Genomic DNA, 13,575 nt, shown 5'->3' on the forward strand with positions numbered 1-13,575 from the left:
AAAAAATGAGATTTTTGGTGTTTTTGAAAAAATATAACATTTTCTAGCTTTTCCTTTGATCTACGACTGGAAATCCTATCTTTCTCCTATCTTTCTCTTGGCATCGTTTTTATCCAACACAAAATGCTAAAATATTTTCAAAAATGACCCTCCTTCGCTGGGGTTTTAAGTCAAAATTCAGTAATTTTAAGTCAAAATTCAGTATTTGTAAGTCAAAACTCAGTATTTTTACTAAAAAATTCATCAAAAACTAGTCTACAAACCACTGAAATTGTCTCAAAATAAGTCCAAAAATACTTCCCTGTTAAATGTTTATAAACGAATGAAGTATGGGAAATAGAAAAGAGGGCTCCAAACGCTATTTTGCACAGCTCCGTTGGCGTTTTCATTGAAAAACAGGATTTTTGGTGTTTTTGAAGAAAATATAACATTATTATTTAGGTTTTCCTTTGATTTACGAAGCTGGAAATCCTGTGTTTTCTCCTAGAATCATTTTTTCCAAAACATATGCAAAAAGAATCTGAATAAATCTCCCTCCTTCGCTGGGTGTTAGGCCAAAGTTTAGTTTGCTTAAATTTCATTAAAAACTAGTTATTATCCATTGAAATCGTGCTTAAGTGAGCTTTTTAAAGTCACAGAGGTTCAAAATGTTCCAACTTGGACCGGCTGCCGGAAAATTTTGCCACTGAAACTGTCTTCTCCAACAATCATCGGGAATGGTCGTTCACTCCCTGCATCACTGACTGATGCTGATGAAGTCTACAATATCTTGATCAATGTGGGGAAGATCCTACGTAATCTAGGACAACAAGATCAATGTGTTACCGTTGACCGTTGACGAGCTCTTGTAAAAGCTTGTGGGGCATGCCCCAGCTTCAAAATATGCATGGGTGGGTTTTTATAGAGTGATGAAGAAGCACTTTTATGATATGAGTTTTCTGCGATCCCACTGTTGTTATTCTACTCTTTTGCGCTTAATTGTAGATGGCGATGATGATTTTGCTAAAAAGCCCTAGGAAAATGAAGGTTTTAGCGATTTTCAGGAAACTTCATAAAATTGGGGGTTGTTATTAAAATGATATTGAGGGTAAAAATTTTGAAAAAATGCAAAACGACCCCCCCCCACTACAAAAGTACAAAAGAGTACCCAAATGGAACAATGCGAATGCGAATTTCAGGGTTTTCGGTGACACGGTATCGGCCTTTTTCGGTTCGGTATTTCGGTATTTTGTAAAATATGTACGGTATTTATATTCAAAATGCTGCTAGTGATGGTAATATACCCATAAAACTTCAGCCTTTCGGTATTTTACCTATGGAATCTAGGTATTATTTCGGTAACACTTTCTGAACTATATTCTTCATGAAGAGTTTTCCAAAAATAGCCTGCGGCGCTAAACTATCTTCAAATTTAGAAATTTACTAGTACACCCCTGTTTCAAATACGTTTGGCACTTGCCCGCACGTCCCCGTTGTATAGTTATCCAACCGTCATAGTCCTTAAACAAGTGAAAGCTTTGTTGTTTTGCCAAGTTTTAGTACTAACTTTAACGAAGGTGATGGCATGCGTAATGCCTCATTTCCCCCAATGAACTTAACTGAGAACTTAGGCAAAGATATCCTTAAAAAGTAGCGTTTGAGGTACTTAGTTTTCATAAAAAAATCAGTCCAAAACATGGTGTAAAAATCGAAATTTTCTCCTGTCCCCGAAAACTACGGTTGCGACTCCTCTGTCACGAAAACCTCAGTTCCTCGATAGTAATTGTACGTCGAAATTAAGTCATTCTTTTACTATATGCTGTGATCGGAAAATGTAAACTAAAACTACTACTACTACGTTTGAGTTACGACATTACGTCATTCAGATCCCGCATTCATTCGTTTTGAAAGTCTCAGCAGTTATTAATGCTCAAAACTTATTTCAACAATATTTTTGCAGCTTTAAAACGCCTTTTTCCTCCATTAAGCGCCACCATACCACCCTCTTGTAAGCGCCGTAACTAAGGTTTAAGTTTCGAAATAAGCGCCGCACCTCCCGATGCGGCTGGAAAGTGAAGAATCTTCAATAGCAATTTCGTCCTAAAAACCCAGGCGAAGGAGAGCGATTTTTCATGGAGGAGTGCAAAATAGCGTTTTGGGCCCACGTTTCTTTTTTCTATACTTCATTCTTTTAAAAACATTTAGCAGGGAAATATTTTTGGACTTACTTTGACACAATTTCAGTGGTTTATAGACTAGTTTTTGACGAATTTTAAGTAAAAACACTGAATTTTGACTTAAAACCCCAGCAAAGGAGGGTCATTTTCCAGAATATTTTAGCATTTTGTGTTGGATAAAAACAATTCTAAGAGAAAGAAAGGATTTCCAGTCGTAGATCAAAGGAAAAGCTAGAAAATGTATATATTTTTCAAAAGCACCAAAAATCTCGTTTTTTCAATAAAAACGCTAACGGGGGAGTGCAAAATAGCGTTTTCAGCCGATTTTTCTTTATTTTGTTATACTTTCTTATTCTTTTATAGTATTTTTAGCAGGAAAGTATTTTTGGACTTATTTTGACATAATTTCAGTGGTTTATAGACTAGTTTTTGATGAATTTTTTAGTAAAAATACTGAAATTTGACCTAAAATTACTGAATTTTGACTTAAAATTACTGAATCTTGACTTAAAACCCCAGCGAAGGAGGGTCATTTTTCAGAATATTTTAGCATTTTGTGTTGGATAAAAATGATTCCAAGAGAAAGATAGGATTTCCAGTCGTATCAAAGGAAAAGCTAGAAAATGTTATATATTTTTCAAAAGCACCAAAAATCTCATTTTTTCAATAAAAACATCAACGGGGGAGTGCAAAATAGCGTTTTAAGCCGATTTTTCTTTATTTTGTTATACTTTCTTATTCTTTTATAGTATTTTTAACAGGAAAGTATTTTTGGACTTATTTTGACATAATTTCAGTGGTTTATAGACTAGTTTTTGATGAATTTTAAGTGAAAATACTGAATTTTGACTTAAAATTACTGAATTTTGACTTAAAATCCCAACGAAGGAGGGTCATTATTCAGAATATTTTAGCATTTTGTGTTGGATAAAAATGATTCCAAGAGAAGAATAGGATTTCCAGTCGTAGATCAAAGGAAAGCTAGATAGAAATGTTATATTTTTTCAAAAACACCAAAAATCACGTTTTTTCATTAAAAACACCAACGGGGGAGTGCAAAATAGCGTTTTGAACCGATTTTTCTTTATTTTGTTATATTTTCTTATTCTTTTATAGTATTTTTAGCAGGAAAGTATTTTTGGACTTATTTTGACATAATTTCAGTGGTTTGTAGACTAGTTGTTGACGAATTTTAAGAAAAAGCATCGATTTTTCGCCAAAATCCTCCGAGATGGAGTGCAAAAAAAAATTTTTCGAGATTTTTGAATTTTTTTCTATTAACCCATTCTATTGACAGCATTTTGCACAAAAAATGAAATTCTAAAACCCTTTACTTTGCTGAGAGTAAGCATTTTTCTAAAACAGGTAAAATCGAAAAAACACCACGACGGAGTGCAAACTCCAGCCTCGTTTGCAATTTTGTCCAGGATAGACTTTTTAAGACCCGGGTTTCCATAATCAGCATAAAATTTCCGTTCCAACGATGTATAACAATCCCATTCACCTTCTGGGTTAAGCAAAGTCGTCTATAACTCGACATATTGAATTCTGCTCCCAGACTACCGTGGCTTGTTTCTGCCACAAAATCGCGCTGATATTTATCATGATAGTTATCAGGGTGAAAAAAAATTGAATTTTATTAAATATTTTTTGAAAAAAGCAAGATAAAAATAATCTTGTTAGAAGTCGTGTTACGATGTGTAAATTTTCTTGTTGCACTTAAAAAATAATACGGTAGAATAAAAATATTGACTTTTTAGAAAATCACACAATTGAGCTAGGGCGTTTCGGGCAAATAGCTTGACATTTTGGACAGGATGAAATCACCCAGTTAGGCTTGAGCGTTTCTGGCAAATAGCTTGACATTTTGGACAGGATAAAATCACCCAGCTAGGCTTGAGCGTTTCTGGCAACTAACTTGACATTTTGGACAGGGTAGAATCAGCCAGGTAGGTTTGAGCGTTTCTGGCAAATAACTTGACATTTTTGACATGATAAAATCACCCAGATAGGCTTGAACGTTTCGGGCAAATAACTTGACATTGTGGACAGGATGAAATCAGCCTGTTAGGCTTGGGCGTTTCGGGCAAATAACTTGACATTTTGGACAGGATGAAATCACCCAGTTAGGCTTGAGCGTTTCTGGCAAATAACTTGACATTTTGGACATGATAAAATCAGCCTGTTAGGCTTGGGCGTTTCGGGCAAATAACTTGACATTTTGGACAGGATGAAATCACCCAGTTAGGCTTGAGCGTTTCTGGCAAATAACTTGACATTTTGGACATGATAAAATCAGCCTGTTAGGCTTGGGCGTTTCGGGCAAATAACTTGACATTTTGGACAGGATGAAATCACCCAGTTAGGCTTGAGCGTTTCTGGCAAAATAACTGACATTTTGGACATGATAAAATCAGCCTGTTAGGCTTGGGCGTTTCGGGCAAATAACTTGACATTTTGGACAGGATAAAATCACCCAAAATCACCCAGTTAGGCTTGAGCATTTCGGGCAAATAACTTGACATTTTGAAGATGATTCCAACTTATTAAATATGTACACACGTGCAAACTCACTTCCCGCGCTTGTCTATACTGTTCAATACGCGCGTAGTATTTTTTTCTACCTTTTTTTTCCTAAACTCAGTATTAAACGAGACAAAGTACGAAAACAAATTTTCAGTGAGAACTTTTTTGATCGGGTAACGGTCACTTTTCATTGGACAAATTTTCGATTTTTTTAATTTATTGCATTTGATCGTCGCTCGTTCGAAGGACGGTTTCACAAGGAAAAGCGACCCTTATCGAGTACACATATTTTGTTGCATCCGCTCACAACACAGTCAGCAGTCAGGTCAGCATCCTGATGGCAGAAGCAGAAATGTCAGAAGTGGAAGAGGTAAGCTTTCTATTTCTTTGTACAATTTCCAATTGACTTTGTACAATTTCCAATTGACATGTTTTTCCACCCCAAAACCTGCCTTAAATTTTAAAACAATGGGTACTTTTCTGCCAAAAGGTAACATTTTTCAAAACAAAATCGACTGGCAGAATTTCTACACTATACCTAGTAGATAAATACTTTTTTATTCTCATGGAAACACCTGGAATCACAATCTTTCATGGTTTTTACCCCTAACTGTAGATTGGGCCAGTGAGAGGGGAATTCATTTGCGAAAATTACTTGTAATGAGCTACCGCAAAGTAGAGAATTATCGCCTAGAATTTAGTCAGAAAATCTGCCGTATACTATCTTCGCTTTCTGATTTGAATGATGGCACTACTTTTCCCCCCATCAGAATTTTTAAAGGCAAAAAGTAGTTGAGCTCCAGCTTCTGGACTACCTAGAATTAGATGTGGGTTACTACTTTCATTAACCATAGGCAATGGGATGTCAATCATGAACTGTTCGATTACTGAATTAAGTTAGTTCAATGACTGTTCGGTTGGTCTATTTCAATGTTCGATCATGATTCGATTATATAGTTCGATTGGTTCGATTATAATTAGATATAGGACAGGTTCGATTGTTTTGCTTTTTCTCATAATAATTTAAAAGGCTCCATGGTTATTATTCATAATATTTACATTCTATAAGAATTGCTAACCTTGCTTTTTTTCATAATAATTTAAAAGGCTCTGGTTATTATTCAAAATGTTTACATTCTAGATGACAATAACAAATAAATTACATTAATTTTTATTTTTATAAGAATGGTGTTTTTCCAGTTCATCATGAATATTCTTAACTTTTTCGGAAAAATCAACTTATAATATTCTTAAGGCATTCTTAGTCAACTTTCAAGCCATACCTCAATAATACAATATCAAAGAGGAAATTCTAGAAATGATACCATTTCAAGGTAAAACAAATCCTGAAATTCTTGAATTTTTAGTGTAAATTAAGAGAGTTAGGCTCACATAAAAAGATAAAAATAGAAATTTATGGTTGCCAAAACAAACTTCACGATGGCAATATTCTTAGGATTATTCTTAATTTTTCGGCCAATTTTATCATGAATATTCTTATAAAATATATTCTTATACAAAAAAAGTGTGTAACAAAATAACAAAAAACACAAATGGGATGAAAGTTGGCCCTTAGTGGGGACTCAAGAATTTTTTTTCACGTTGGTGCAGTGCAACATGCTCCATCGCACCAACCTGAAATGTTTTCTTGTGTTGCCACCATTTTTTTCTCCTTTTGAAATGAAATAGCACTTTTGAATCAATTGATTTGAATAAATTTTGCTTAATTGTCCTAGGGACAAAATTGCACGTCGTTTGGGTTTTCCCCTCAATATTTGTCCCATGAAATGAAAAAAAGAAACCATCTGACACGCATTTTTTTCTTCTTTTGGTTGGGGCATGGGGGTCGTCCACATAGTACGTATGCACTAAAATGTAAAAAATCGAGTTCCCCTCCCCTTGTGTCGGCAAACGTACACATATGCATCTCTACCCCATGTTTGTACGTACTTTTCCCCCAGGCGAAAAAAATTTTCTGGCTCAGGCCTATATTTCAGATAGGAAACTTAACTTCTTATTATTTGCATTAAGGATGAATTGTCAAAAAATAAAATTTGTGAGAACAGGACAACAATTCACTCTTTATCTTTTTCACAGAATTTTACATGCAAAAAAGGGGACTGTAGAAATTTTGAGTATGACATTTTCTGTGGACCCCTCCCCCTGTACACAAGCATATGCTCTTGACCAAACACCCCCTACCCCCTTAGTGCGTACATACTATATGGACGGCCCCACGTTGCATTACACCAACAGAAAAAATATTTTTTGTGTCCCACACCTATAAAGTAAAACCCCAATTAATGTGATTATGAAAATTTTGTCTGCAAAATTTCTTTAACTTTTATTTTCTCATAGATTTTTATTTGAGTAGTTTATATGGGAGTTTCAAAGATTTTCTTTACTTTTCTTTTTTTAATATGTGGACAGACAGAACATTCTTTGAAGGTCTATTTACATTTTTACATCTTTTCAGTACATTCATTTTGCCATTTTAGGTCTGTCAGTTCCTGTCTGGCCGAGGAGTGGACACTCGAATCATTGAAAACTTCAGGCAAAATGAGGTAATTTACTTTAACTTTAGTTAGATATTTGCTTTGTTGAATCAGAGGCCACATTTTGAAAGTGGTAGGGCCAAGGTTTCATAGTTTCATAGCAAGGGTGTTAAAAGTATGACTTTCCTAAGGGGGGTTGCCAGTTAATGGGGGGGTCTTCTTACCTAAGGGGGGTCTTCTTAGATAAGGGGGATCTTCGTTGAATTATGACTCTTGTACAATCGTTTCATTTATACTGATAATTTTCATTTTTTAAATGAATTTCCTAAGAGGGATTAGCACTTAAGGGGGTCCTCTTAACTAAGGGGGGGGGGGTCTTGACCCCTCTAGAAACTATGGGTTTAGTGTCTAAAGAAGGCGAATGACTTGAAAATTGTTCAGCGTGAAACTGACAGTAAGTGTGTACATTTTTTTTACTTTTACAAATAAAATTATGGAAATTTATAAAAGGATTATGAATTAATCAAAGGAAAAGCTTGAAGTTCGACTAAGCAACTTGGAAAACCTTGAAAGTGAAAGTAATGTAAGGAATTCCTTGAAACCTTTAACAGGTGCATGATTGTGACAGTATGGTTGTCTTGTTTTGGTTTGCGTTCTCACTGAAGTTGTGGTCTATGCTAAAGCTCTAAAAATTTTCTTGATCCCTTTGCTCGCATTGATTTTTTTCCAAACAAAATATAATACTGCTAAATAGTCCATGAATCTTGCAACACAGTGATAAATAAATTTCAGTTTTGAATACCTCGAAATAGCAGTGGGCTATAACCTTTTTTTCCAAAATAAGCTGCTCCAATTTTTTTGGTCAGTTTGGACCCAAATAACACAAATCAAATGTTTTTTGATGTTTTCAATTTTTGGCGGTTCTTAGGTCTTTATGCCCAAAATGGGCCCTGTTCGGGCAATTTTGCCTGGAAAATAAAACTAAAAGCTGTTGTGTTGGTGCTACAACCCTACATTCTATATTCCTATCCTACATTATTCACAAGGAACATCTCAAGACTAATTCGACCAAGTCTGCAGTACTAGCAGTGCAAGTTTTCATTTTCTTCCATGATGCAGAACCCCATTTTTCGCAGTTTTTGGTCAATTTTGACCTGAAAATTTAATTTAAATTCACGTATGATAGAAGCAATACAATTGTCACTTTCTAATTCTACTTTATTCCGAGAAACAATTTTAAGCCTATTCGGCTTTGTAGCTCACTGAAAGAGCAGATTATATTATTTAGTGCCGTAAGAAGCATTTTCTTATTGGGGGGGGGCTGAAGTTTAGTGACACCGCAAGGGCCAACCATGGTTTGGCCCGAGGGGGGAATTTTGAAAATTTAAGCTCTAGATTGCTTGAAAATGCACTCAAAACAAAATACTTTCAAGAAAAAAACAAGAAAAACTTTGCATTTTGCAAAATAACCATTTTTGAAAAAATTATTGGGGGGGGGCATAGCCCCCCCCTTGCTCCCAGTTGCTACGGCACTGTTATTTCTCAGCCAAAACCCCATTTTTGCAATTTTCAGTCAATTTTGGCCCGGAAATCTGATTTTTCTAAATTGGTGTGTATAACGCAGCTGTATAATTGTTAGATTTTAACTCTACCTTATGCCAAAGAACATTTTAAACCTTATTTCAGCTTTGCACCACAGAACAGAACAGATTTTAGATTGTTCATCAGGCAAAATCCCATTTTTTGTGGTTTTTGTTCAATTTTGGCCCGATAATCTAATTTTTTTAAATATATGGGTAAAGGTCACATTTTTGGTACACCTGTCCCTTCCGTTACATCAAAAAATTTTCATCCCCAAAAAGCTTCAAAACATATTTTTTCTGACTCAACAATACCTATCCCATGAAAATAAACTTCGTGCCCCTCAAAATGTTAGGTTGTAAATCTTTTTCAGCCTCAATGTGTCATCATACGCTTGCATTTTTAACTTATTTTTAGAGTAACTGAATCCATTATTATTTGAACTTTTTCATTGAGGCTTAAAGTAATAACTTCCTATTTAAAGTAGTACATTTAGGGTTAGAAATCAGTTAGTAGCATTTTTAAACTGGTTTCCATTCCTTTAACTTGGTATGCACCATTTTGCGTAACGGAAGGGACAAACCCTAGTCATCTTTATATTTTTCCCACTATATTAGTGATAATCAGAATTATCATCATGCAGAACTTTTGTTGGCAGAGCTGGTTTATAGGCAGTGTTTTTATTATATATAGCTGCTTGTATTTGTCAAATGAGGATTATGACTAAAGTCTGTCTCGAAATAATTTGCAGCTGGAGAAGAAAATGGCTGTAGCTTTTGATAGAATTCGAATCAAGTTGCGATTTTGTGCTCGTTAAAAAGATATTCGTGAGTGGAATATTATCAAGTAAAAAATTTGAGAAAAAAAAAGGAAAATGAAAATGAAAAATGAAGAAGAAAAAAATCAACTTTTTGTAGAAATGTGGTATAATTACCATTTTCACAGGAGTGACTCTTCAATTTTAGATCATCATCAATGTGAAAAAAATTTTCAAAAATATTCATTCAATCAAAAGATATGAAGCAAAGTTAATTTTTCAGCTCAAAAACGCATATTTATCTATAAGAATCACTATTTGATAAGCATACATCAATGTTCTTAAAATTACTGAATTTTTTGATGAGATGTTTTTTTGCTCTCGAAGTCTTGAATATGAAAGAATATTTCAAGAGCATGAAATTTTGGTTTTTAAACGTGTTTTTTATAAGAAACAAACGACTAATTTTAATAGATCGTCACTATTTGTGTTCTGAATGATTGTTTAATGGTCACGCTTATGTAGATATCAATTATATACGGGTTAAATGCATAACCAGGTACATAGGTCCATAAAAGTATCACTTGTTTTCAATATTGGCTCATTCAATTCGTTCTGATTTTTTACACAAAGAGGCATAACTATAAACCTCGAATTTGAGGTAGCCCGATTTTCTAAAAAACTATTTTTTGGCAAAATTTAGCCCAAAAATTAACTAAAAACTTTTTTTTTATTTGATTATTAATTTTTCATTGCTAAAAATGTTGTTTCTTGAAAAACTGGGCCCAATTTTACCTTTTTTATAAGCACATCATCAATTATTTTATTAGCTAAACCTAAAGGTTAAACCTTTCCCACGAGCAACATTTTTTTGAAGAATATCAAAAATTTCAAACTTTTATTTTGAAACCCAAAACTTTGAAGTGCCGTTAATAAAACTTAGCTTGCAAGTTAGATAATGGTTTTTCTTTCTTAATGCGTTTGGTTTATGTCCTTTTGAATCAAGTGGTTAGGAGCTACATTCTTGAGTCTGGGACTTGGTATACGAGCTCATTTTGGGCGTACGTTTGGGTCGGAAGGGTTTATTGCTTTGAGGCTCCTTTAGTAACTTATTTACTATGAGGCGACAAATGACATTTTTAAATATTTTTCATTTTGTCATAGATGACAAAGGAGGCAGTCTGGAATGCAACAAATAGTGACTTAAACAATCTAGGTCTGAAGAAACAAGGACATATAATATGCCTGAAGACATTCTGTCATGTAACAAACTCACCCAAAGGCAAACTGATTGAATCGATTAAAGATGCAGGAAGATCAAGAGTAGTTAACAGAAGAAAAGCCAGTAACAAAACTGTGTATATTGGTTGGTTGCATTACTGTCCAAGACAAAGAAAATTTGTTTCTATTCGTGGACAAAAAGGCGGAATAAGGAGATTGAAATTATCACCAAATACAACGCTTCGGGAACTTAGGTTCAAAGCGAAAAGTATCTTTTTCAAAAATGGAAAGTCGAAAAAAGGAAAAGCTAGCTCCATGATGTTCTACCTTGGATACTATGATAATGAACTAATCGATGATGAAGATGAAGATCAAACTCTTGAAGAGTACATAAATACCCATAAATATCCTAAGGTACGTCTTTATTTAATGTCAAAACCTATCGCATACGTAACTCACTCATTAGAGTCAGACTCTGAAGGTTCAATCCACAATGATTCAATTGGACATGACGGAGATTCAAACAATCCAATCGAACATGAGGGTGGTTCAAATCCAATTGGACATGACGGTAGTTCAAATATAATTAGAAATGACGGAGATTCAAATGCAATCAGACAAAACAGACTTGAAAATCTGCCAGAGGAGCCGAACTTATTAGACGAACATAATGTTATTAGTGTCAATGTTGGTGGAATTATTCGAAGAAGGTTGTTTTCCGCTCTTGCCAGAGTCAGGGAGGTTTATAACTGGGTAGGATCGATGCCCGATGTCCCTCTACATTTCAACCTTATCTACAACCAATCAGTCTTGGATCTAGATAATTTCGCCTCTAACTATTCACAATTGTTACTTGATATCGAGGAAATTAGAAATACTTCGACCAGAAATGATTCAGAAGAACCACAAGAAGAAACTCTTGAACTTGCTGAAAATGTCTTCCAAGCAACAGCTGACCACAATGAAAATGCTTCTCAAGCAACACCAGAAATTGTTCAAGAAAATGCCGACCCGAGTATCGTTTTAGAAGAGGACAATGATTCCTTAAAAGTTGATAGGTAAGTAAATATTAGGTAATCTAAATGAAAATTAAGACTGAAAATTGTACCTACTAGTGCGTATGATCAGCAATTTTAAAAGCATTTGGAGGGCTTAGCAAAATTGTACGTCTATTGTTTAAATGATGTCATTTATATCATTTATATTGTTCTCTGTGTACAAGGGGATAGGGGTTTTTTCAGTGATATTTCATTTTTCGCAAAATAAGGCTTTTTCGAAAGAGTATTTTGTCGAATTTTCTTTATAATAACTTTTGAACACGTTAACTAGATTTAAAGTATGATGGCTCAAGATTTAGTTAGAATAAGTTAGCCTTTCCTGTTTCTGACGGTGAAAAATTTAGATTTATAACATTTTTAATTTTTCACACGATCTTAAAATTCAAACTTGTACACTTTTTTTTGAAACGCCCGGTACATGAATGACCCTTATTAATGGGCTTAGTCAATTATATTCTAGGTACGATATCGTGGAATCCCTTTTCAAATTGTATCGAAATGACAACTCATTGGAAGAAAGAGAAAACTTAACTATTGGCTACATAAATGAATCTGGTGTCGGTGAAGGCGTTATCAAAGATGTTTATTCATCTTTCTTTGCCGAACTTGCGAAAATGCAAAGCTCGGGGCTTTTTGAATCGGTTCCTTCGAGTCTGACTGAAGAAGAGGCACGATTGCTTGGAAGGATAATTTCACATGCCTACTCCAAGTTTAGAGTTTTCCCATTTCAAATGGCAAAAGCGTTTATTGAAATGCTGTTGTTCGATCATGTCCGGGATACAACTTTAATAGAATCCTACCAAAACTTCCTTATGGTCAACGAGAGTAAAATTCTCGTAAAATGTTTGAGAGGAAATGATTTAAATCAAGAAGAAACAGACGACCTGTGGGCCGCTTTGAATGAAAGTAACATAAGAGCAAAACCCAAAAAGGAAAATATTCACGCACTGGTTATCAAAGCAGCTAAATACGAATTCATTCAGAAACACTTTTATATCATGAAGGGAATACAAAAGGTAATAAAAGAAACTAACGCATTGAACTTTGGTTTGATTGATGATATGGATGCTTTCTATGCCTCGGCCATGCCGACCGTAAGTAACGTCCTGGAATATGTTTCTTTCGATTGCAAGAATCCCTCAGAGGAGAGGGTACAATTTTATTTCGAACGATATGTTCGGTCCTGTAACCGAACACAATTAATAAAATTGATCCAATATGCAACAGGATCTAACACGATTTCATCTGTGGGAACCGTTAAGGTTTCGTTCGTCAATCAGGAGAAGAATCTTAAGATAAGAGCAAAATCTTGTTTTAAAATTTTATATTTACCAAGACAAATAAAGGATATGAATGTATTTAATGGTTTGATGGCAGAAATAATGGATAGAACTGATGTGTGGGAGCTCCCATGATGAGTGGGAGCTTCGGGGTGATGAATAAGAATGGTTTAGTGAACATTACATTGAACGATTGAACGATCTGTCTTAAGTTTAAAATTCATGTTTTGTAGTTATAGCTTTTCAATACTTTAACCGCCAAAGGTTTCTACCCTCTGTAGTGGTAGTAGGGGGGGGCATAATCGACCTTTTTTCGATTTTTTACCTTAACATTTTTTGGGTGCTGATTCCGAAAATCATACTCATTTTGGTTGAAAATCAATATTGAGCTTACTACCCTATGCAGCAAGTTGGCCAAAATGCCCCAAAATAGGCATTTCTGTGTGGAGCTTGTACCCAATGTTTTATTACTATTTCTAGGTAATGTATTATTTTCTTTGG

At 34.6% G+C, this 13,575-nt stretch overlaps 1 protein-coding gene across 1 annotated transcript; it reads left to right on the forward strand.

Moving 5' to 3' along the window:
- Positions 1-4,953: 4,953 nt before the first annotated feature.
- On the forward strand, positions 4,954-13,209 carry LOC136813795 (uncharacterized). The gene is made up of 4 exons (XM_067070286.1): positions 4,954-5,052; positions 7,181-7,246; positions 10,680-11,794; positions 12,255-13,209. Exons 1-4 carry the CDS (start codon positions 5,020-5,022, stop codon positions 13,207-13,209), a joined length of 2,169 nt encoding a protein of 722 aa, XP_066926387.1. The 5' UTR covers positions 4,954-5,019.
- Positions 13,210-13,575: the final 366 nt, after the last annotated feature.

This window comes from Clytia hemisphaerica, unplaced genomic scaffold (genome assembly GCF_902728285.1).
Source record: "Clytia hemisphaerica strain Z4C2 unplaced genomic scaffold, Clytia hemisphaerica genome assembly, whole genome shotgun sequence".
In the NCBI taxonomy this organism is placed as follows: domain Eukaryota; kingdom Metazoa; phylum Cnidaria; class Hydrozoa; order Leptothecata; family Clytiidae; genus Clytia; species Clytia hemisphaerica.

Bases quoted from the DNA above. Each gene is read 5' to 3' on its own strand.
- LOC136813795 (XM_067070286.1), top strand. From the start codon at position 5,020: ATGGCAGAAGCAGAAATGTCAGAAGTGGAAGAG. The intron at 7,247-10,679 runs GTAATTTACTTT...ATTTTGTCATAG, and splicing joins AAAACTTCAGGCAAAATGAG to ATGACAAAGGAGGCAGTCTG. The intron at 11,795-12,254 runs GTAAGTAAATAT...ATTATATTCTAG, and splicing joins GATTCCTTAAAAGTTGATAG to GTACGATATCGTGGAATCCC.